Source organism: Arvicola amphibius, chromosome 8, assembly GCF_903992535.2.
Source record: "Arvicola amphibius chromosome 8, mArvAmp1.2, whole genome shotgun sequence".
Taxonomy (NCBI): Eukaryota; Metazoa; Chordata; class Mammalia; order Rodentia; family Cricetidae; genus Arvicola; species Arvicola amphibius.
This window is the reverse complement of record NC_052054.1, coordinates 80,582,991-80,608,379: the sequence shown is the minus strand read 5'-3', so window position 1 is coordinate 80,608,379 and position 25,389 is coordinate 80,582,991. Positions and strand designations below refer to the sequence as shown.

The following is a 25,389-nucleotide window of genomic DNA, read 5'->3' as shown; positions in this document are numbered from 1 at the left end:
GACCTATGGACCATGGCCTATGAAAGTGACAGACACTCTGGCTGTGGTGACTGTGGTCTCCTAGCATCCCCTGATGCATTCTGCAGTGGCAATTTGGCAGGGTTGCAATTCAGCAGGGACAGTTCAAATTCCCACTGGTTGTCCCTGCCATGTCCCAAACCATTCAATGCCCAAACTCAAATCCAAACAGTCCAGACCCCCTGTGAATTGCAAGGCTTTTATTGTTGGAACCCTGTTTGTAGACACCTGTAGGTTAGGGGTAGGGATAGCCGCATCTATGCAGGTGAGCAGGCAAGTGGCTTCCTTGAGTCGTCTGGCGAAGACTGAATCATCAACAGAAAGCATTAGCGTTTATTTTATCCTGCAAAGAGAAAGGCAGCAAAGCCTCAGAGGTGAAGGAGATCTCAGCAGTCATACATGGAACACCACTTGGGAGGGACCTGCACTCTGTCTGCAACAGCTCCTGGGTCTGACTTGGACCTGGGAGTCTCCTCTCCATTCTGTCTCCAACAAACCACATCGGGCAAACCTCATAAACAGCCTCCAATGCAGCCTGATAGGAAGAGCCACCTTGGTCAGGACACGATGGGCACATGTAGAACAGAAAGGAAAAAACAGATGGGGAGGACTTGAAAGGGCTCCAGCTGAGCATCCAGAGCAAATGTGGCCCCACAATGAACTGATTCCTGTCACATGATGGCCTCAGAGGCATGCAATGGGGCCATTGCAATCCCACTAGTTCTAGGGACAAGATGGGATTCAATTAGATTCTGTAGTTGAGCAACCCAGGCCTGGATTACACAGTGACCTCAGAGATCCAGGGGACAAGAAAAAAGATGTGTTTGGGGGTGTGGTGGTAGACTAGAAAAGTTAGGAGAAAAGATCTGGGCTGGAGAAGGGGTGCCAGGTGCTGATGTTGCTGGACTCAGGAGGCTGGGCAAGAAAGTCTGGTGGAGGCAAGCAGTATTGTGGGGGCAGGGATCCTGGGGGATGTTGTCTGGCTTGACTGAGCTGATCATCCAGTGTCCTTCCTGTCCCTTCCTCCTGACATCTTTCTGGATTCCCAAAGAAGTTGCAGTGCTGGGAGGGAACACACTCCATCCCTAAGCTGGGGTAAGCCGGTGGGCACACAGGCTCCTGGACCAGACACACAGAGAACTCACCACCAAACTCTGTACATTCGCCTTGTCTTCCTCCGTCAACTTGTTATCAACACATATCTTCAGATTTTTAGCATTTTCCAATGTGGCAGAATTATTCTTGTACTTGCTCACGAAATCCACATAGTCAGGCACAGACGGGCCAAGGAAAAGATCAATCTTCTCATTTATAACAGGGCAAATGCCGCAATCTAGAACACAGACAAAGGTGATCCACCCTTGAAAGCTTTGCATCAGAACACAGATATCCTTTCTGGGGAGTGAGGGTGTTAAATCCCTGAAGACCCAGCATCCCTGACACCCACACCATAGTACACACTACCCCGAGGTCACCCATACTCTAGTACTCACTTCCTCCTGAAGTCAGAAGTAGGGCAGCCCCAAGCAACACGAGAGCACCAGTGAGCTTCATGGTAATAGTGTCAGGTGCTCCTACCCAGCTTGGGCCCCTTTTATAACTGCTCTGTGCTGCTCAGGGTGCAGGAAATAAACAGGTCTGAGCCCTCCAGGCCCCTCCCAGACCCTGCATGAACCTCCCTGGGGCTGTGTCAGGGGAGATGTGTATTTTGGCAAAAGGATAAGATCCTGGTCAACAAAGGGCCCTGTCTCAGCCTGGTGCCTTCTTAGGGCTCTGCTTAAGGTCACATGCCATGTGAGGACCAAGGAAGTGATGGGTTGCAAGAAGGGAAGGGCCCCTCCATCAGGCATCCAGAGTGGGCCTTTGTCATCCTGTCACACCAGGGAACTCACCGTTTACTGAAAGCTTCCCTAATAGTCAGTGTCTAGGGTAGAACAGTTGGGGACCCTGCTCTGGCTGTTTCCATCCTTACCCCCGTCTTTCACTTGCTTCAGGGCTCCAATAAAGCAAACTAACCCTGAAGTCCTCCTGCTGTCGGAGTCATCCTTCAACTCTGCCTTTCTGTTATTGTTGTTGTTGTTTTTGGTTTTTTGTTTTGTTTTGATATAGGGTCTCTAGACACAGGCCTTGCTGTACTGGAACTCACTCTGTAGACCAGGCTGGACTTGAATTCACAGAGATCCGCCTGCCTCTGTCTCCTGAATGCTGGGATTAAAGGCATGTGATAATATCTGTGTTTTTGCGTTGTGTGGTATTGTATGTGGTGTATTTGTGTGGTCTGTGTATGGTGCTTATTTGTGGTGTATCTCTGTGTGTGTGGTATGTGTGTTTGGTGTGTATATGTGTGTTTGGTATGTAGTATGTATCTAGTATGTGTGTGCTCTATGTGTGTAATATGTGTGTAGTGTGTGTGTGTGTGACAAATTCAACTTTCCCTGTGGTTGGTGATAAACACTGTTGAGATCCATTGATAACTGCCTGGTGTGGTGTCAAACACTTTTAATTTTAGCACTTAGGAGACAGAGACAGGTGGACCATGGTGAGTTTGAAGTCAGCTGGTCCACACAGGAGGGAGTTCCAGGCCAGCCAGATATACAAGTTCATACTACAAGTGCCTTATGTTCATTTTCTCAAAACTAAGCAAAGATTCTTCCATTGGAGCAATCTGACCCCCTGACTGGTCACTGCCTGACTGTCTTGCTGCTCCAGTTGCTTTGTCTTTCCACCAAGAACCCAGCATGACGGCCCTGACGGCAGCACCAGCCACTTTGAATACTCCACAGATTCTCTGGAAAACTAGAGGGAGATCTCAGGTGGTTACCCCAGATTCTGAAGACTCAGCCTTGGTCCAGCAGGTTCAGAGTGTCTAGCAGAGTTATGCTATCAGAATTCTAGATGACCCTTCAACCATTTACATTTTGGTCACACAGGATGTACCCCCCTGACACCCAGTGGCCCAGCAGAGGGGGCTGTTAAGGGGCAGGCTGTGGTAGGCTCCAGTGCCCCTCTGGCCGATAGAGGGGGCTGCTCAGACCCATTCACTGCACAGGGAGACATGCTTGACTCTCTCCCCTGGGACTGACATTGTAGGCCTCATGAGAGGATTCTGCCTTTTGCCTGCCCTACTTTCAGGAGAGTGGGCTGAATGGACAATGGTGGTAAAGGAGGCAGCCAGCAGTGGAGCAAAGGCTGAGGCAGGGGAATGACAGCTGTGTGGTCAGCAGGCAAGAAGCTTGATGTGTGCTGGCTGAAGCATTGGACAGGGACAGGGCAGGAAAAGGAAGGGTCACAGCAAGAGAGGGCAGAGCACAGAGTCTGAGGAAGGATCAAAACGGACAGATCCAGAGGACAGAAACTTCAGGACCTGTTTCACAAAGAGGTTCAGGGAGCTGTGGCGTCTTTAGACACAACAGCCCCACCAGGGCCAAGAGCCACAGCACTGGTGAGTGCCAAGGAGGTCTGACTTCCTACCCATGAGGCTCTGGGTCCCATGCTGGTGAGAGGGTATCTCCTGCTGCTGCTCCCACCTCCCAGCTGCTTCTGATCCTGATGGGATACATAGAGGGCAATGGAAGCAGCCAAGGCCAGTACCTGCAGAGTGTCCCCTCTCACCCCACCATTTCTATCTTTGTGAACAAAGGGATCCCAGACAGCTAACTGGGGACACAGCTCCCTCAGCCTCCCACAAGCAGGGATTACGAGGGGGGCGCACCATGTCTTCCCCTCATTTCTCTGGACTCTGCCAGTCACATGACCACACAGGAGGTTTCCACAGATGTTGGCCAGATGGGTTGAAGGGCTAGCTCGTGTCTCTCTAGTCTGTACACAAAACTTTTCTTAAGCCTTGAAACAAATGGTATCTTCCCATATAGCCCAGGCAGACCTCAAACTGTGAATCCTCTGCCCCCACCTCCCTGTTCACATTATATAAGTGCTTATGTCATTTGGCTGGTATTAACTTTTAAAAGTAAAGATTATAAGTGTTTTGAGAATTGAGAACTAAGTAGTTTGTTGTCAAAGGCACTCGGCTGTCACTTTCTCTCTCCATAAGCAGTGACAGATGACGTTGCCAAAGACTTACAGAGCATTGAGCTTCTGACTTACTGGTTTGTCGATGCAAACAGAATTTGCATCTGGTAACCATTTTGGCAAAAAGGTGCCAAACGCTATTTCCTTGTGGGTTATCCATTATGTCCTCTAGTCCTTGTTTGGATGACCTTGCAGGTCCCGAGGGCTGCTGAGGACTGCGCAATATCCCTGCCCAGCTGAGGCCTTCTCACTCTTGGAAGTATTAGGAATGGAGACGAGGGCGTACTGTGGCTAAGATGTGTCTGCTGTTGGGTGACACCTGTATTCCTCTGCTACTGGTCAGAGCTGGCATCAGGCTTTTTGCAGATCTTACAGAGGTTAAGACCATTGACCCCACATGTCAGAGGACACAAGACATGTACACATTTCCCCAGTGACTGGAACTGCTCACTCGAACCATTAGTATTCTCCTACAAGATACCTCTACTGTTTTCCCATCTTTTCTTATTTTCCTTTTTGTGGATGTGAGGAGAGACACATATATGTTCGTTTATGTGTGTGGTTACATGGTATGCTGGATAGTCGTATGTCAACTTGACAGAAGCTAAAGTCATCAGCGAGAAGTTATTCTTAATTCTGGAACATGCATCTGACTGGCAGTAGTGGCACATGCCTTTAATCCCAGTGTTTGGGAAGCAGAGGCAGGCAGATCTCTTTGAGTTCAAGGACAGCCTGGTCTACAGAGAGTTCCAGGACTGCCAGGCCTACATAGTGAAAACATGTCTCAATCATCTACAACAAACAAATGAACAAAAAACAAAAAGAAAAACAAATGCGCAGCTCACTATTTTGGGATCACAGGAATACAGGTAAGGCACCCATTGTCATTCCTCAATCCGAACCCAAGACAGGGTTTCTCTGTGCAGCCCTTGCTGTCTTGGAACTCACTTTATAGAAAGGCTTGGTGTTGAAATTATAGATCCATTGGTCTCTGCCTCCCTCGTGCTGAAATTAAAGGCATGTACCACCATCTTTTGGGCAGGTGGTTTCTTTATTAGTGATCAGTGGGGATGGTCAGCCTATTATGAGTTGTGTAATCCCTGGGCAGGAGGTCATGGGTTCTATAAAAAACCAAGCTGAGCAAGCCATGGGAAACAATCAGTAAGCAGCTCTCCTCCGTGGCCTCTGCATCAGCTCCTGCCTCCATACTCCGGACTTGCTGTAGTTCCTGTTCTGACTTTGATGTTGAATGGGTATATGGATATGAAACAAGTAAACATGATCCTCCTCAGTGAGTTCTTGGTCATGGTGTTTTATCACAGCAATAGTATCTGTTTATCTGACTGTCTGTCTGTCTGTCTCTCTGTCTATCTGTCTGTCTGTCTGTCTATCTGTCTGACTGTCTATCTCTCTGTCTCTCTTTCTATCTGTTTATGTGTCTATATGTCTATCTGTTATCTATCTATCTATCTATCTATCTATCTATCTATCTATCTATTTTCATTTTCGAGAGGGTTTCTCTGTGTAGCCTCATCTTTCCTGGAACTCACATTGTAGAACATACAGACCTCAAAATCACAGACATCCTATCATCTCTGTATCCTGAGTGCTACGATTAAAGGTGTGCACAACCACACCTGGATGAACAATAGTCTTAACTCGACACATGGCATGCATATGTGTATGCACAAGGTAGCCAGAGATAGACCATCAGGTGCCTTCAGTCCCACTTCAACAAATCAGTATGTGTGGGTGGGGCTAGAGGAAAGTGTTAGATCCTCTGGAACTGGAATGACAGATGGTTGTCAGCCGCCATAGGGGTGCTTTGTCCTTTTAACAACTGACCACCTTGTAGATTTGGGGACAGGGTCTCTTACTGAACCTGGAGTTTGCTAATCTGGTTAGATTGGCAGGTCAGAGATCCCCAGGGGCCGACTCTCTAGGACTGTGATTACAGGTGTGCCATTGTGCCTGGCCTTCTTCTTGGGTTCTGGAGATTGAAACTCAAGTATTCAGTTTCACATCAAGCACATTTATGACTGGGCCAGCCTTGAGCCCACCTTGTTGTTGTCTTTGGAAACATGTGCTCACACTGAAGATCTCAAGGAAACAATCTTCCCTAACCAGAGGAGCATCTAGAAATAATCATGATTTCTTCTGGAAGAACACCCTCACTAATCCTATTTATCTGCTCATCCAACCATTCATGCCAGCATGGATTCATTTCTTATTTCACAACTATGTTACAAGATGATGTTATCAGGGACCTCTGAGTGCCAGCCTCGGGGTCTCCTCAGTGTCCAGACAGAGACTCACAGCAAGCACGGGTTTAGAGCTGAGGGAGAAATGAACTCTCCACTGCCTACTTGTTTGCATCCGTTTCTTTATTCTTCTCCTACCGTTCTCTTCTAATTCTGTGACGTTTTCAGTTTATGCACACACAAAACAAAGGCAGTTCTCTGGGCCTGAATGTCCTTTGATCTTTGAAGGTCCCAAATGAGATCAGTACGAAAGACTCCTTTCCTAAATGCATGTCCTGACAAGATGGGGGCAAGAAGGTGGCTTCTAATGTGTCTCAAGGAATGGAGCAGAGATTAGATTGTGGGAACCAAGGTTATTGACTGTGTGACTAAATTTCCCACTGAGGTCCCATGGAGTGATTGGGTGATGGCCCACTATACCAGTACGTGGGAAAGAATTGTGCCCGATGATCCATCCTCTGTCAAATCTTGCCCCAAGGGAGAGACTTTATGGCTTCACAAGACATCTACTGAAAGAATCAGATGATATATGGAAGGTGGTGGGCCCAGCGCCTTGAGTACGAGGCTTCCCTCAATCAGAACGCATTTGTTCTGGGGGAGTCAGCCTTCTGTTCTGTCAGCTGAAATCTTACTTCACAGTTCCTGTGGACCACAGCAGATGTTATTTAGTCTTTTTGTTCAAATATTTGAAGTTTGATCTTTAGAAGCTTGTTTAGCCTTCATTTTGGTAGTTTCTGCAGACATTATGTGTGTGTGTGTGTGTGTGTGTGTGTATGAGAACAGGTCCTATGGTGTGTAAGAGTGTCATCGGACAATTTGCAGAAGTTAGTTCTCTTCTCCAAACATGTGGGTTCTGGATTTGAATCTAGGTCATCAGGATTAGCAGTGGCAACATTTAATTACTGTGCTATCTCAACTGCTTTCCACCCTATTTTTTGAGATGAGTTCTGTGTTTGAACCTGGAGCTCCCATGCAATTTGTGGTGAATCCACCACACTCACCTCTTTACAGAGTTCTGGGAATTTGAACTCAGGTCCTTAGGCTTGCACCATGAGCGCTTTATCTACTGAGCCATCTTCTTAGCCACCCAATTTTTGTGTGTGAGTTAGTGGATTAACCTCAGTACTTTGCACTTGCTAAGTAAGTCTCCTGTCACCAGGTATGATTAACACAATGCCCAGCCGACAATATCATTTGTGCCACAAACGTCTTTCTGAGGGTAGTAAGTTGAATTGAACTTGAGAGACACCACACACAAAGCACTGCCTGGGGACAGTGGAGCGCTCCTGTTTATATGCAGCCAGTCCACAGTGACCTGTGGGGATGTGGACAACGGAAACTTCATGGTACATGGATGAATCCCTCCCTCTACTGAGGGCTGCTGTAACCACATTGACTCTACTGTTTAGACCTCTTTGAGGCCTGCTTCCTGGTGGACTGAGACAGACAAGAGCAGGAAGACAGGGATGAACTCCCATGGCGGGGAGGGGGAATTTGCAGCATGATGCAGTTGTAGAACAAAAGCATCACTGGCCCCTGAGGATCCACACATGACCAAACACACAGGGAATATCCTCCCAGATGTTGCCCCCATGTCCTCAGTGGTCTAGTGAAAAGTTTGCAGCAGCCAAGATGTCTGAGTGTGCCCAGTATGGCCCCTCAGATACACACACTTCTGCTCAGATCGTGAACTCAGGCAGATGCAGTGTTCTGGGCTGTTGGCTGCCTACAGTGACAGAAACCATCCTTGACCCCTGTAGTTTCCACCTCCAAGCTTGAGGAGGACATGCTTGGAGCCAGGAGAGATGAGAAGTGTTAGCAGGAAGCAGAGGTTGGGGACAGCAAAAAGGGCATTTGGCTCAGCATGTGGCTTCTTACAAAGGTCAGCTCTAATTGTCTTCTGGCAAAGGTACAGCCACTTCTGTCCAGAAACTGATGAAGCAGAATGTCTCTCCAGCCATTTCTTCTTCAGAGTGGGAGGGCTTCCTAAGCTCAGTCACCCATGCAAGGGGGAAAGGAATCCATAGGTGCCAGGTTCTTGCACAAAGGCATTTGGAACTCTTGGAAGGCAGTGTCGGGAGTGGAGTAGGATGGGGTAGGCGGGACTGGGCTCAGGGAGACAGCAGTTTATAAGGTAGCAGGATCTGCTCTGGGAAGAGCAGTTAGCACTCTACACCATGAAGGGGACGCTGCTTCTGCTGGCCTTGCTCTTGACTGGGGAGCTTGGCTTCAAGACATGTGAGAACGGGAACAGACAGGCTTTCTGACTGTTGGCTACCCTATCTCCCTTCCATATCTACCTGCTTGGAGATCTAGGGGGTATCTGGGAGGTTTCTAGCTAGAAGAGCTGCAGGAGACACTGGAAGCTTTCTGTTCAGGATTACGACAGTTGTGGGTGGAATGGGGAGACAGAGGCATGGAGGTGATGACGGATTGTGAGGTGCATGCACAGCTGAAACTGAGTTATGTGTGGGATTTATGTGAGGGTCACATGTGCACGTTGGTGCACTCATGTATCTGCCTTCTGCTGGCAGTGTGTGTCTATGGAAACCGTGTGTTGTATCTAGGAGACAACAGGCTTCAGGAGAGCAGGACTGTGCGGAAGATCAGTTAAGATATCTGTAGAAGTGGCAAGAAACCCTGAGCCTCCACTTCTGCCAGCCTGGGGCTCTGTTAATGATGTTCTTCTGTCTGTGTTTGCAGCAGAAGCATGCATTCCTTTCTTCGAAGTCTATACCACAATCCTCATTGGAAACAAGAGAATATTGAATACCCTTCTGAACAAGTTTAAACCTACGGACGGGGAAAGGGCAGCAATGGAAAAACTTCTGGAATGCTACAATGAGTCAGGATTGGAAGGCAAATTCCTGAATACTAAAGTTCTGGTAATTTCCTCCCTACCCTGATGCCCCCATGCACCATATGGTAGAATGATGCAGGCAACCAGTCATGTGTGTCAGAGAACCCACACCATAGCAGTGAAACCTTCCCACCCCAGTACATGTCAATGCAGCATGCTCGTCCACATCCAGTCTGTCTATGCTAGTTTCTGCAGGGCGCTCCCCCATGATGGGTGACCACTGGGTTCTCACCTACAGCAGGGCAGACAAGGACACAGGAGAATCCTTGATCTGACTTCTACGTAGGGGGGCACCCTCAGCTCTACTCTAATCTAAGGTGCCTGAAACTTCTGTCTACTGGCCAGGGTCATCTTCTCTGGAGCCTCCCTTAACTCTACTGTCCTGTCTCAGATGGAGCCCTCCTTCCACTGCTTCCTCAGAGCCACAGCCAGAACCTCTTTCCATAGCCTAGATGCCACCACTACCATCAGAGAGTGCCTGCAGCTATTCACCCGAGCTGATCCTGGTCTCCCTTATTTAAGCACAGCTGGATTACAGGGATACATATTTTGAATTTTACGTCTCTTACTCTCGGTTTCCCCCAAGTACTTTTAGTTTGGGTGTCAGGTCCTGCAAAACCACTGCACTCTCCAAGAAGGAATTTCTTCCAGCACATCCACACAGGGACATACATCTAACATGGTCATACAGCCAATGTGCTGATAGATTTCCTCAGGTATGAGCCATCATCAAAGCTAGAATTCAGCCATCTCGTCCCCTCTCCAGACCTAGCCCCCATCATGCTTTAGGGAACTTCTCCCTTCAACCCCGCCTGGCTATGACAGCTTTTCAGACTCCTCCTGACAACTATGGAGGAGCTGCAGCTCCCTGGGCAGAGTCTGTTGCTGGAGCCCTGTTCACTGCAGGGAATTTCCTTCCCTATGCAGAAGGAGCAGCCTCAACATGGGTGACTATGGAGACCTGCTGGGGGTCTGCTCCTTGACTGTAACCACCTCTGCCCCTTTCTGTCTCTTTGTTTATCAGGAAGCCATCGTCATCAGCAAAGAATGTAGAGCATACTATAAACAAGACACCATAGACAAAATCAAGGCATTACTTTCCAAACTTAACTTGAGTGGGAAATGATGACTTATCTGAGAGACACCGTGCTGCCCTGTCCTCTTTCCGTCCTGAAGTTGGAATCCAGACACCTGTCCCCTCCTTGCTCAGTCTGTTAATCTGGTTCAATAAACACCTGCAGCTCTGCTCTGGGTCCCATGTCTGTGTGTTGTACAGGCGTCTTGGCTGTCTTCAAATCTAGGAGACAGCAAAAGACTTGGGCAGACACTTAGGGCAGGGTGACTGCCACTGACTGGCTAGGTATCATGGGAGAGCCATTGCAGCCTTTTTTGCTGCTATGAAGACTAGGCTGGCCTCAGACTCACAGACATCCACCCATCTCTCCTTCCCAAGTGTTGGGATTAAAAACATTGGCCTCCACCTTGCAAGGCTCACTGCAGCTTTGTGAGACTGTAAGACAAGTTGTCTGAGGCTAAAGAGCATGGAAGCAGCCACAGGCTTCTCCCCAGCTGCCAGGATAAAAAGAAGATGCAAAGCAATCACCTCATATGTTGCCTCTTGGCTTTACACAGGCTGCTAGCTCCATAGAGGTCATTCCACAACAGTGCTATGTATGACTCAGAAGATGACTTGTATGTGCCTATCATATATTCTTGGTCTGCAAGAAAGATCAACATTTGTTGTAGCCTGGTCTATATAGCAAGCTCCAGGACTTCAATGGCTACATAGAGAGATACTGCCTCAGAAACAAAACCAAAAATTAATAATGAACCAAACACTCAAATGGGGAAAACATTTAGAGTAGGAGCTCAACTAGAGAGAAGAAAGAAGGTCTGGGGAAAAGTTTCAATCGATAACGTTGCTTCTGTGCATTACTGTTGACATGAGTTCAAATCTCAAAACCCAAATAAATCCAGACTTGGCAGCATACATCCATAATTCCAGTGTTCTTTTTGAGAGATGAGAGGAGATAGGAGAATTCCCAGAAGTCTGTCTGGAGTCTAGACAACCACAGCGACCTGTCTTAGACAAGGTAGGTGAGAAGTAACACCCAATATTGTCCTTTTGACCCCCATATGCACACTGTGGCATGTGCATGTATGCTCTCTCTCATACACTCACACACAAAACATCCAGACAACTATAATGGAGAGGAATGGCAAGAGATAATCCAAACAGAATATGCAGAAGGTATGGCAAAAGATGACATTGAACTAATGAATGCAGATCCACATGAGACAGGCAAGGTAACCCTTTGCCATGCCTTAGGGGCCCTCTTGCAGGCCCCCATGTCAAATTCAATCATGTGGAAGTCAGATAACAGCTGACAGGAAATTGAACTTGGGCACAAAGCAAGCCCTGATTTCTGTCTTTGAGAAGTGTGTAGGGAATGAAGTACAGTTGTGGAGTTGCAGGGATAACCTGACTTATTGGAAGCCAGGCAGTACTTAGAGCCGCAATAGGACAGCTCTGGAGGGGTAGAGCCAAATTCAAGCCAAGGGGAAGAAGTCGAATCCCAGGGAACACTTTCCAATCACACACCCTGAAGCTTCAACAAATTAGAATTTTAATGAGAGTTGTTTACTTTGGCTTCAAATTTTAGGAGTATATATGTATGGCTGTATTGTACAGTAGTCTTATAGCCAGTACTCTTTCCTGTCCATAAGTGTAAACACATGTACCGTGCATGCATGTATATAACAAATTAGCACACAATGTACTTGAGGCCATTACATTAGAAAAGCATTAGTATCTTTATTATAAAGAACAGTAATTATAAATATATTAGCATCTGTCTATACTAGTAGTGTGTGTTTAAATAGAAAAAGCTTATCTATTGATTGGTTGATAAAAAAGATTTAGTTACCAGAGACGCATGAGAATACAGTCTCAGCCAGGCAGTGGTGGAAAAGGCCTTTAATCCAAGCCTGGTCTACAGAGAAAATTTCAGGACAACCAGGGCTACACAGAGAAACCCTATCGCAAAAGAAAAAAAAAAATACAGCCTCAGCCTCAGTTTTCCTGAGCAACAGTGGTTCAGTACAGAGTTTGGTGTATTGTAAATTCAAAGACTAGAACTATCACATATAACAAGAATTCACTACAATGTAAAGATGTATGTATATGAGTATTTGTACCAGCAGGTTCTTCTATTTGTCACATCACTTGCACTTTGTAGGGTAAAAGGGACAACTGGAGCAGGAAACCAACCAATCACTGAGCACCCTGATTCTGGACCCAGAGCCAATGAAAAACGCGCCCTGGATCTGAGATCTGAGCCAGGGCAACATCTTTATACCTGAACCCAGGACTAAAGACACGTGCCCTGACTCTGACACTAGTGTCAAAGAAACACACCTTGTTCCTAGAATCGGAGCCAGTGAAAGAAATATGCCCTGGTCCTAAAATTAGAGTCAAAAAGCTAAAAAGGATTAGTGAAAGAAACAGTTTGGCCATGAAGTCAGAGCAATCTCTGCCCCTGACCAACTAAACTAACCAATCCCTCTTCTCCCTGGGAAAACTCCACCCCTAAGAAGTCCTATATAAGACTCTCTGCCTGTTCAGTTAGAGGCTACCATTTATTCCTCCCTGGCAGAGGCAGCTGCTCTCCTAGACTCCTTCCCAAATAAATCTCTTTCTCAAAAGTCTTAGAGTCTAACATCTTAGACTCTTAACATCTTTCAGTGGAAACATAAGAGGGAAAGGTGGGATGGGGAGAGAGAACCAAGAGCAGAGAGGTCACTCCAAACTCCAGAATAGGGGTGGTGGGCAAAGCAATGGGTATAATGTGTGCAGTCAATGTGGTATAAGGAAGCATCGTGATGCTAAAACAACAGAGAGAAGTTGGGCCTAATTTGGCATGGATGGAAGGCCAAAAGAGATCAGCCGAGGATATGCAAAAATATTGGTATGTGATCCTATTTCTCAGGAAGAGTGAGAGTTACCAAGCAGAAGAAATGAGGCGTGTGGTCGGAGAGACAGACACTGTACTAAGTGAGAACAGAGTACAAAGGTTTGACAGAATCCTGAATACCAAGCAAAAGGTGAAGAAGGCGAGAGCTGTGGAAATGAGGAGGAAGACAGGCAGGACAGAGAACATACACTGTCAGGGTCCTGGTCCGTGCAGGAGTGAAGGAGGGCGAGAAGCTCAGACACACTGGGTCTGCTGCCGTGAGTAAGGACTAAGGGAACAGAACACATGCAAAGCCAATAGCATTTACATAAGATCAGGGACATAACACAGGCAAATCAACATTAGGAACAACAATAAGGATCTATAGGAAAAGAAGTTAAAAGTACAATGCTAATTCGCCCAAAATTTATCTACAAATGCAATATTACATTAATTCCATCCCCCTCCCCGAATAGCTATCATTATGACAACAAACCGAAACAAATGCTCATGAGGACAAGGTCAACACACTGCTGGCTGAGATGGAAATCTGACCGGAGGTTTCTCAAAAACACTAAGAACAGGATTGACATGTGATCCAGCTACACCACTCCTGGCTTTACCCAAAGGTGTCTAAGTCCACACAGCACAGAGGTAGACACCTGCACAGCCATGTCTGGAGCACTATTCACACAGCTAAGTTGTCTGAGTAAGGGCAGAGTGTAAGGTGGGTGTGACGTCAGGGGACCACAGGTGAGGGCTCCATGTTCTGAGCAGCTGAGATCCACCAGGCTGAGGAATCTCATCACAGCTGCCCCTTGGTGCCCACGGCCACTCTCAGCCACGCCCCTTGGTGCTCCATGGCCACTCTCAACTGCCTACCTGTGCGGGGGCTTTGGAAGAGACCTCTCTTCGCTGCCCATACTCCCTGCCGATGCTCCTGGAGGTAGATCATCTCTGGCATAGGAACAGATACCCTGGCATGAGAAATACAGAAAGTAGCATTTATAGGTAAGGACAGAATTACAACCTCATGTTTACAGTGTGCATGTATTGGCACACTGCCAGGAAACCACAGTGGGAAATAGAGTCCTGGCCTTGGAAGGCATTCTCTGTCAGTTTGAGTCAGAAGCATCCGACCTGCTTGGAGAGCACAGTTCCCTAGCAGTGCCTGTTTCAAACCCAAATGAAAACAGAGGACATTTCTGCCCATAAGCACCCAGCATGTGGGTTTCAGAGCTCCCAAGTAACTGTGGTGTTTAAGGATGACTGAGAAACAGGGGACCCTCGAACTGAGGACGGGCGTCTACCGACAGTTGTTTGAGGCAGGCCTACTGCTCAGTTGCTGCATCATCCTGCACCCCTACCAGGGACAGCCTGAGGACTTAGAGCAGGAGAAAGGTGACAGGAGAACGGCGCTGGCTGCTGTCTAGCAGGAGCCAGCCGCACCTCTGGGCACCTAAGCAGATGGAATCACACGCCTGGCTTGCAGGATGACTCTAGTATGGCAAAACTCCTTTACTTTCAGTCAAACACGAAGGCTTATGGACAGAAATCGGGCTGAGGGAGCCATAGGAAAATCACTGAAAATCCCACATGGCAGACAAAACAGTCAGGATTCGCTGGGCAAAGGCTCACTGACAGCTGCCACATGCCTGGCACTGAGCTTGGTGGTGGGACCTTGGGGGCAGAGCACTGAACCTCCCTTCATTGAGCTCCCTGTTCTCGGGGACTCTGCTTGTTTGGTTCCCACATCCAGAATGCTATTCCTGGAACACGCCCAACACTAGCGCACAAACCAACATGTTTACTGTGGACACAAGGCTGGCAGAACCCCAAGCCATTTGAGTATCTAGGGAAAGGGAAACTTGGGCTTCCCCTCACTTCCGACTTCACACCGAAGGTAAAGTGGCTTCCGTGGAAGACACTTGGGTTTGTCTGTTGTGCAGACTACGGTGGCCCTGAGGTGCTCCTCGTTCTGCTCTAGGCAGTCTGGATACTGGCTCACTTGCTTCACAGGTGTTACTAAAGGGCTGCACTAAACATGAAACCATCTGGATAATGAGGTCAGCAAGCTCATAAGCCCCACTCAAGGTTGGGCCTGGGAGGTGATTTCTTTTCTGCAGAGGCTAGCCAACAAGAGCAGAGGACTCAACACTAAGTTGCTACTTGGCACAGGCCTTAGGATATATGTGTCAAAAGTGGAGGTGGCAGGAGCTAAAGAAGTCACTTGGCCAAGGCTGTGCTGCTATAAGACACCAGCAGCACCGGGAATAAAACACCTTATCTGTCCCCAAGCTGCCCTTGAGTGTTGATCCTTGCACCCTGGCCTCTCATTTGTCTGCATCACAGCTGGATCAACCTCTTGGAGAGCCCTATCCTGGTGGGCCCTGCTGGCTGGGCTGAGAGGCCATCTCACTCAGCCCTGCTGAGTGGTCACCTTCCCTTCAGTGGGGATGTGGAACAATGACATCTGACGGCCTGACTGACAGTAAAGAGGACTATGTTTCTATGTAATGATCCCTGACGTAGACACTGAGAAACTGAGCTGTCATATCACAGTAAGCTGAGGCTGCAGGAACATAGGCGGTGACCTCAACCAACAATGCCTACATAGGGTGCAGTGAAGGCAGCTTTAAGTTCTGCACCCAGAAGAGAAATGGGTCCTTACCCAGGGAGACCAGAAGCCCCCAGGTACCCATCACCACCTCCTGGTACAGTGCTCTCTGAGCCAGGTTCAGATGTCCCCATTCCTCCACGGTGAAGGTTACGGCCACATCTTCAAATGAAACCAAGGCCTGAGAATATAAACAGAGGTAGTTGGGTGGCTGTGTAGACCACATGCAAAACTGGACCCTGTTCCATGGTTATGGACAAGAAATGCAGGAACCAAGTCTGACTGCAGATCTTAAGGACCTGGCCTGGCACAGACAATAACCTGTGATGTTAGAAGAGCCCAACCTGGTTAGTTCAGCCATTAGAGCATAAGACTCAATCTCAGGGTCATGGGTTCAAGCTCCATGTTGGTCACCAAATGTAGCACTGATTCTAATTGGTCTTAATAATAAAAACCCGGAGACAGATATTAGGGGGTAAAAGCTGACAGATCAGAGAAGCAGACAGCCAGCTACTAGTTCTTACCTCTACAAAATCCTCAGACTGAATGGGGTATCCTGTCTCTACAAGTCTCTAGACTGAATGTCATCTCTATGAAACCTCAGACTGAAATCTGAGCTCCTGTCTCCTCCAGCCTTATATTCCTCTCTCAGCCCAGCTGTATCACTTCTGGTCTTCACCTCTGTAGTGCTGGGATTAAAGGTGTGAGCCACCACCATTTGGCTCTGTTTCTCTTTTAGACTGATTCAGTCTGGGTTAGCCCAGGGTGGCCTTGAACTCACAGAGATCTGTCTGCCTCTGTCTCTCTCAAGTGCCGGGATTAAAAGTGTGTGCCACCACTGCCTGGCCTCTGTGGCTATCTAGTGTGGCTAGCTTTGTTTGTTAAAGCACAAACAAAAATATCACCACAGGACTTAGGGAGGGAACGAGGTCACTGTAATTCAAACAATGACAACCACCTCAGCTGCTGAGCCTCACTGGTCTGCCCAGCATAGACTAGTAACCAGGACAGTCAGGCTACACACAGAGAAACCCTGTCTCACACACACACACACACACACAAAAAGTACCTGAAGCCAGGGCATGTGTTTATTGCTCTAGTTGGTAGCATAGACCTGGGAGTGCAGAGCCTAAAACTCATGTGACAACCGACTTTATTCAGAGCATCAGACAATTTATACTCTGAGGGTTAAGAAGCGTCACCTGAGTAATGTGTATAATTCCAAGGACAAGCTGCACGTGGCAAAAACACGTTTTCCAGAGAGGCTAATGAATAACAGCTAAAGTAAACGCACTCCCATCCACTACACCTAGAAGGAGCACAAAAACACGTTCCAAGGACAATTCTGTGTTTTGAACAAACTGAGGTCACAAGATCTTGTCTTCTTGGAGTTTCCTCATGAACACCCAGAATCCTCTTCACATGACTCCATTCTTGGACCGTGTTCCAACAAGCTGGGAAGATGGCTGTGGTGAAGTGCTTGTGGCACAAGGACAGGATTTCAGATTCCCAGTGCCCATGGATATGCCAGGTGGCAAAGGATCTCCAGAGCAAGATGGCTAGCTTGATGAGCCGGAAAGTCAGCTCTGAATCCAACTGGGAGACATGGCCTCAACAGATCAGGTGTAGAGCAGCTGATGGCAGACATCAGCCTGAGGCACCACTTACTTATTCACACACACACACACAAAAAAAAAACACACACACACAGACCCTCTTGGAAACCCTCCCATCCTGGTGGGCCCTGCTGGCTAGACTGTGAAGACATCTCACTCAACCCCGCTGAGCGGGTCCCCACATCTGTGGGGCTGTGGGACAATGGCTGACTGAATGACACTGATGAGAAGGATTATATTTCTTTCATAATAATCCCTGGTGGAGACACCAAGAAACCAAACCTGAGCACATAAGATCACAGAAAGCTGAGGCTGCAGGGGGATGCCTGTACATACAGACACAGACACAACTGCTTCTGCCTTCTGAGTGCTGGGATGAAAGGCATTAGTCACTATGTGTTGTAGTTAGAGTTGTTTTAGAAGAGAAACCTCAACTGAGAAAACCCCTCCATAGGATCAGCCTGTATGCAAGCCCATAAATCAGCCTGTGTGCAAGCCTGTGGATCAGCCTGTCAATCAGCCTGTATGCAAGCCTGTGGGGTATTTTCTTGGTTGATGACTTATGCAGGAGGTCCCAACCTACTGTGGGTGGTGCTACCTCTGGGAAGGTGGTCCTGAGGTGTATGGGAAGATAAACTGAGCAAGCCAATAGGCAGTCCTCCTCCATGGCTTTTGCTTCAGTTCCTAACCCTGGATGCTGGACTACAAGCTGTAAGATGAAATAAGCCCTTTCCTCCCCAAGTTGTTCTTGGTTATGGTGTTTGATCACAGCAATAGAAACTCCAAGACACCATCCGTGCCTGGCTCACACTATTCCCTAAGATTACTGACATATCTGGTAACCAAGTGACCAAGGACAGTGGCCACCATGGTTCTGTGAATGTGGGTAGCAACCCGGAGCATGGTATCTATCTTGGGCAAGGATGTGGCGTAGGTGAGGGTTTGCCGGCCACACAGTCTCACCTTCCTTAGAAACACGCATGCAGTTTCTGGGAGCCCATGACCCCAAGGCCTCTCAGATTTCCTTGAAAAAAGCCTAACATTTTTCATGAGGCACCTCAGCCTGGGAGGACTCCTGAAGTCCTCATCACTTCCATGCTCACCAGTGAAAACCTTGCAGAGTATACTTTGGGCATCACACAGGCTTCCCTACCCTGCTGTGGGCTACCGGTGGAGACAGTTTCCTGTCTCCTTGTGAAGCACACTGGGAAAGCGCCAAGCAGCACATATTCAAGGGGCAGCTTGGAAGTACATCTGGGGACTGCCGCAGCAATCGCCTGCAAGACACAACCCCATCTGCATGGCAGCTCCCTGTGCGCAGGAAGTAAACAACTCAGGAAGTTCTGGAAACCAACCAGATTCGTTACAGCCCTTGCGACAGTTTGTGAGCTACTGTGCGGTTGCTAGGAATTGAACTCAGGACCTCTGGAAGAGCAGTCAGTGCTCTTAACCGCTGAGCTATCTTTCCAGCCTCCCTTGTGATAGTCTGAATGTAACTGGCCCCCTTAAGCTCATAGGGAGTGGCACTATTAGGAGGTACGACTTTGTTAGGAGTAGGTATGACAGCAGTGTGTCACTGTGGAGGTGGGCTTTGAGGTCTCGTAGATGCTCAAGACACAGTCAATGTTTCAGACCATTTCCTGTTGCCTGTGGGATCAGGATGTGTTCCCCCTCCACTGTCAGCTCCTTCTCCAGCACCATGTCTGCCTGCCTGCCACTACGCGCCCTCCATGATGAGAATGGAATAAGCCTCTGAAACTATAAGTCACACAATCAAATGTTTCCTTTATAAGAGTGTGCTGTGGTCATGGCGTTTCTTTACAGCAACAGAAACCCAAAGGCATCCCTCTCCCCAGGCATGTCTAAGTCGTAAGGCCTACCAAGCGACACCACCTGTTGAGCTTACCCAGAAAGAGGTTCAGACCCGGAAAGAGTACAGCCTGAAAGAGCTGTACTCCAAAATGCTGAGATGCCCGCAGGTAGTGCAGTGTGCTCTACATTTCCGGCTCTTTTGAGTCATCACCCAGGCTAGAATGGGCTGTGGTACAGCTGTGGAGTCCGACCAATGTTCCTGTAAATAACCCAATAAAACTCACTGCTTCACCCAATGGAACCCTGATATTATCTTTACTTTGGTCTGTTAGTGTCCTATGTGGGGTGAGGAGGCATTTGTTCACATCATCCACACAACAGGGACGAAGTGACAAAAAGGGGTACACAAGCTTGGAGATTTAGGGCAGGCAGCGAGATGAATGGAACGGTGGCTTGAAGATTGCAACCATGGCAGAAGGTGGAGACTCAATCTGAGGACGGCGGGGCCTCAGAGGGTAGGGTCTCCCTCACTAACCACTTACTAAATAAATAATACACACCCTACCTTTGTAGGAGCCCACATTCCAGGGTTGGGGATGGACCTGCAGTAACATGTTAGCAGGCAGCTGGGGAGAGAGCACAGTGGCAGAGGCCTCGCCTCACACGTGAGACTTGGGATTGATCCACTGGAACAACAGTTCGAGAATCAGCACTTGTGCTGAATGAAGTCAGGTACTTCTAAGGTTCTGAAAACAAAAGGGGATGGAATGAGGACGACTGGGAGAAACATTAGAGGAAGCAAGCGGGGAAACGACCTGGAACTGAGACAGGATAGAGTTACAGGAACACTGCAGGGACCTGGGGGGGGGGGGGAATGCTCGTGCATCATCCTACAGGCCACCTGAAGCCCTTCGCCAGCTAGACGCAAGAACACAGCACAGGGCCGAGACAGCTCAGTGGCTAAGACTACCACTTGTTGCTCTTGCTGAGGATCCAGGTTTAATTCCCATCACTCACATGGCAGCTGTCTGTAACTCCAGTTTCAGGGTTCTGATGCCCACTTCTGGCCTCCCCAGGTACCAGGCATACACATGGTGCCCATAAATACACACAGGCAAAAAAATTCAGACACAGAAAATTAAATATATTTTTTAAAAGAATGCAGCATTATTAACATTTGCTGTGAAGGCTGCTGGCACAGTACTTCTATATTAGAGGTTTTTTATGTTGAAGGAACAAGCCAGGCTGAGGCTTGAACATGTGTGACCTTGGGTGGGGCCTCCCTCCTCCCCCCCAGACTCAAACATATTGGCTAACTGTTTACAATAAAGCTAGCCCGCTTTCCTGACCGTGTGAGCCAGAATTTAACATGATGGGCTGTAGTCCTGTCAGGGTCCCCTCAGGAAGCATAGGCCATTCCACTTAGGTCTCTTAGCAAGTCTTTGATGACTGTAACTTCAATCACACCAAAATCCTGAATGACTTTTGTTAAAAAAAAAAAAAAAATCACACCTCTCTCTCAGAGATGTCCACATGCATGCTTTTGGGTATGTCTGGTTTTCATGAGGAAACCCCTTCTCCCCTCTTAAGCCCCTATTATAATGTTGTCATTAAACCCTAACTGCTTCAAACCGGGCTAACCCTGAAATTCTTTTCAACATCGAAGCAGCAAGTTCTGGCTTGACATGAGTTTGAGGTCCCTAAAAGTCCAAGGGAATTCCTCAGGCTGCTGTGGGGGACAACTGGGAGCTGTGCCTTCCCTGCCTGAGAGAGCAAGGTTGGGATGGACAGATACCGCAGGCCAGGTGAGGAAAAGTGAAGTTGTCTAGCCCTGAACTCCTGAGATGTGTCAGCAATTAAAGTGCATGACGGATCACTGAGAGAATTGGAGTTCAGAAAATCCACCGAAACGCTGTGTGGGCCTAGGGACCTGTCTGTAAGTCGAGCTTCAAAACGGGGAGACAGGGTAGCCCAGAGCAAGCTGGCTAGCAAGCCTGGCCATACCCACAAGCTCTAGGTTTGATTGAGAGACCTTGAAAGTGTGTTGGAAGATGACTCCCTACATCAAACTCGAGCTTGAGCATGGATGCCTACAAGTGCACCTGCACTTTCATACGCATGTAGCGGCACACATGCACACACACGTATACACACACACACACACACACACACACACGCACGTACACATACACGAAAACGTAAAAAGTAGTCCTAAATGCCGGGCGATGGTGGCGCACGCCTTTAATCCCAGCACTCGGGAGGCAGAGGCAGGCGGATCTCTGTGAGTTCGAGACCAGCCTGGTCTACAAGAGCTAGTTCCAGGACAGGCTCCAAAGCCACAGAGAAACCCTGTCTCGAAAAACCAAAAAAAAAAAAAAAAAAAAAAAAAAAAAAAAAAAAAAAAAAAAAAAAGTAGTCCTAAAAGTGATCAGGACCATGCTGGTAGTGAACAGTGTGGCATGCTGGAAAATAACTGTGGGTCCGCTGGGCATGTGAATCCCCCAAAGCACCGTCATTAACGAATATTTTAACGGATTTCCTTTGCAGTACGGATTCAGTGCTGTTCGGGGGCAAGCCAAATTCGCTAAAAAGATAAACCCAGTCTCTTTGCCTGCAAGCAGACCACCTTGCAGGCTACACGGATGCTCCCGGAGCCACACCCATAGAGTGATGCTGCCTGGGTCCTGCTGAGTACAAGACCCAAACCACACGCGTACCGGCTCCAGTTCTCTCGGGACGGAATTATTACGGACATTCCATTACAGACACAGCCAAGGGCATGGAAGAGCAGGGCTCAAGGCTAGAGCCCGACACGGGAGCCCCCTGAGGCCCCCGCTGCTTCCAGATCCAGAGCACTAACGCGGGAAGGGTCGGAAGTTCCAGGATCAAGTACCCAAGCAGATGGCCCGAGAGCAGGGCACCTCCACTCACCTGTGCGGGCGTCGCCATGGAGACCACTTGTAGTGCGGGCCCCGAAAAGCGTGCGGCGGGGAGTGCTATTCAGCCGCGAAGGAGGACGCGCTCCGCGCGGAAGGTAGAAGTGGATCCTCTGTTCTCGAGCTCCTTCTCCTGCGCTCTTCTAGATTCAACGGAGACTGCTTCAGCCCAAAGCAGAGAACCGCTGGGGAGGCGGGACTGAAACCAAGGGAACAAACGTCGAAAGTCCCGCCCCGAGGTTCCCAGGAACGCCCGCTACTCCGTGCGTCATTTCCCAGAACGCGGCTCTGCCTTCTGGGAAATGTAGTCTTTCTTCAACCTTCACACCCCCCTCCCCCCAACCCTCCCAGCGGCACTTGGAACACACTTCCTTTTCGCTGTAAAACAGTATGCTTTATGAAGGAAGCACTTGTGTAAAAGGGTCATTCCTGACATTTGGTAGTGTTATCGTTACCATTACCCAGCGCTTTGGCAAAATATCTAGCCACCCCCAAGCGCTGGCACTTCCGGGTTCCAGGGCTGTGAAGGCGCCACCAAGCGCTCAGACGAATTACATAGCCACCCAGGGCCCTCAAGCCCTACATGACCTGCAGTAGCGTGATCACGTGATCTACACATACGTCACTGCAACCACTGGGCAGTTTTTAAGAACTAGACACAACCCCTCCACGCTCTCTTCATGCACCAACTACCTTAGATCTGCACACGTGAGTTTTCCTCGCTTAATAAACTCTTAAAGTGGGTTTCGTTGTGTGTCTCCTGATCTGTTCTCGCTGGCCCCTGGTATTTCCAGGTAGGTAGTCTTCTCTCCTAATATCTTTAAATTGTCTCCTTCTCTGTCTTCATATCTTAAGACACCCCTCTCCCCTTTTGGTCAAAACCCAATGACCTCATTTAAACTTGAATACTCTCTGTAAAGACCGTCCACAAAAAAATGACCACCTTCTGCTCAGTGTTGATTTCAACATCATAGGAAACTTGTCTTAGAGGAACGTAGTTTAACACCTAACACCTTCATTACTCCCTCTGGTAAGGTTAGACATTGCTATTTGGTTACACACAAGTTTGCCAGAATGTGCCTGATTCCACTATTTTATCCATTTTGGGTCTTTTGGCCAACAGTTGTTATGATTCTAGCCAACCAGCATGGCTGGCACTTCTGAGTTCCAGGGCCACACATGTGCAGACAAGCCCTCAGGCAGAATACTTACTCACCCCGGGGACCTTAAAAGGCCCTGCATGACCCATGTGTGGCATGGTTGCCTCACCTATGTATGTATGACACAGTTATGTAAGCCCTTGCTCGCATATGTGAGCTCAGTCATCTGCCGTCTGCGTATGACGTAGCTACGTCCACCCCCCTGTGGGCATGCACTAGCCAGCACATAAAAGCTGGACGTGCCATCTTCAGTCCTCTCTGCACACCAACTTCCCCAGGCCTGTACATGTCTCCTCTAATAAACTCCTAAGCAGGTTTGTTGTATGCTTCATATTTTTTTCTCACTTGCGCCAGGTAATTTCAGTTGTGTGATCAGCCTCCTCACACAGATAGTACTGTTATGTCCAGATCCGCGAAGTCCCCCAAAAACCAACAAGGAGACCGAATCCCCTATGTAAAAAGCAAAGAGCCTTTATTTTATGCAAGTTTGCAAGCTCGGTCTCTCCACATGTCCAACGTATTGGAATAATCAGAGAACCCCAGCTCAGTTAGAGTTGGGTTTTTATAGTAGTAAAGGTAGGGGTGAGTGATTTCTAAGATTCAGGACTCCTGATTGGCTGACATGTGTCTAGGGGTGTCCTAGTGAATGTGTGCTGGAAGGTGATCCTATCTACAACGGTTGGAACGTTAGGCATTTCCTTTGGATGGGCTGTTCCTGGATGGTGCCTGAGCAGTCTCAGTTTGTGGTCCTTCCTGCAACCTCAGGGTAAACTACTGAGACTCAGGCCTCCATTAAACTCATCTATGGCTGGGTCCTACACTGGCAGGTGATAATGGTTGGAAGTAAAGAACTTCCGTTGGTTGGTCTGTTTCTATTTAGCTCGTCGTGGCTGGCTCCTACAGTACAAGTATTATTAGGAATACTTTAAGGTCCCAGGAGAAATGCGCCAAGGTCAGTTTCCCAAGTGGCCAGCATTTCAGAAGGGTCTGAGGTAAGGGTGGCAGGGCAGCTGCTATCATCTGGCATTGGCACTGCCCCTCTTTGTTTCCATCACTAGGCATGGGTTGGTTGAACCACACTCAGTCCTGTGGGATCCACCAGGCCCAAGATCCTCTGCAAGAGCCACATTCCCACGTCCTAGGAGCTGATGTGGTTGTGTGAGGGATCAGCCAAGCCTGTCACTTCACCGAAAGCCTTGTAGGGGTCCAGTGACTGTGTGGGTGGGCAAAGCCCCGGCTTATTTAATTTAGCATGATTTTACAAAGCATTCCCTAATGATCCCCTGAACTTTATTGGTATCAGCTGTTAACGTCTCCTTTTGGTCTCTAACTTTTATTCATTTGGCCCTTTTCCTTGCTTTGGTTAGTTTGGCTAAGACTGTTGATTTTATCTTTTCAAAGAATCAACTCTTTGTTGCACTGATTCTTTGTATTACTGATTTCATTGTTTTGGGGTGTTTCATTAATACTTTCCACTTACTGATTTTGTATATGGCTTTTACCCCCTAGGATCTTGAGGTACGTGAGGTGGTTTGAACAGGAGTGCCCCATAGACGGTATGCATGAATGCTTGGCCTATAGGGAGTGGCACTATTAGGAAGTGTGGCCTTTTGGGAGGAAGTGTGTCACCTTGGGAGCAAGCTTTGAGGTCATATGTACTCAAGTTATGCCCAGTGTGGGACATAGTTGCTTCTACCAATTACAGAACAAAATGTAGACCTCTCAGCTCCTTCTCTTGCACCATGTTCTGCCATAATAATAACCTTTGAAACTATAAGCCAGCCCATTAAATTTTTCTATAAGAGTTGGTGAGGTCATGGTGTCTCTTCACAGCAATAGGAACTGTGATGGATTAAGTAAAAAGGCTGCAGATCCCCGAGTGGCTTCAGCAGGCAGGATCCCAAGACCACGCTGCGGGTCCTGCAGGTCCCCAAGCAGCAGCAGGCAGTGGGCAGTGGGTCCCCAGAGCAGCCAGTCCCAGGCAGGGATGGCACAGTTCCCCGAGTGGCTGCAGCAAGCCATGAGTCCCAGGCAAGGAGCCATGTGGTAGGTGAGAGACCTCAATGGGGCAGCCAGTCCCACGAAGAGAGACAGACAGATGGGCACGCCACGAGACCACGCTGCAGG

The 25,389-nt window shown here is 48.3% G+C and overlaps 1 protein-coding gene across 3 annotated transcripts; it reads right to left on the bottom strand.

The window, feature by feature from the left end:
- Nucleotides 1-203: 203 nt before the first annotated feature.
- Nucleotides 204-22,296, bottom strand: LOC119821234 (major allergen I polypeptide chain 1-like). Of its 3 annotated transcripts, XM_038340149.2 has the most exons (7): nucleotides 22,098-22,296; nucleotides 19,732-19,912; nucleotides 19,261-19,425; nucleotides 15,793-15,919; nucleotides 14,004-14,098; nucleotides 1,164-1,351; nucleotides 204-361 (listed from the first exon to the last, which is right to left on the bottom strand). In XM_038340149.2, the coding sequence occupies exons 4-7, from the start codon at nucleotides 15,870-15,872 to the stop codon at nucleotides 332-334; spliced, it is 393 nt and encodes a 130-aa protein (XP_038196077.1). In that variant the 5' UTR covers nucleotides 15,873-15,919; nucleotides 19,261-19,425; nucleotides 19,732-19,912; nucleotides 22,098-22,296; the 3' UTR covers nucleotides 204-331. The 3 variants fall into 3 exon arrangements, with proteins under 3 accessions (XP_038196077.1, XP_038196078.1, XP_038196079.1); XM_038340150.2 differs by lacking the exon at nucleotides 19,261-19,425; XM_038340151.2 differs by lacking the exons at nucleotides 19,261-19,425; nucleotides 19,732-19,912.
- Nucleotides 22,297-25,389: the final 3,093 nt, after the last annotated feature.

What these genes read in the sequence shown, in the direction of transcription:
- LOC119821234 (XM_038340149.2), bottom strand. Translation starts at nt 15,872, where the DNA reads ATGGGGACATCTGAACCTGGCTCAGAGAGCACTGTACCAGGAGGTGGT. An exon ending in GGGGCTTCTGGTCTCCCTGG is followed by an intron (nt 14,099 to 15,792) that starts GTAAGGACCCAT and finishes TTCTCATGCCAG; the next exon opens with GGTATCTGTTCCTATGCCAG. An exon ending in CTTCCAAAGCCCCCGCACAG is followed by an intron (nt 1,352 to 14,003) that starts GTAGGCAGTTGA and finishes TCTGTGTTCTAG; the next exon opens with ATTGCGGCATTTGCCCTGTT.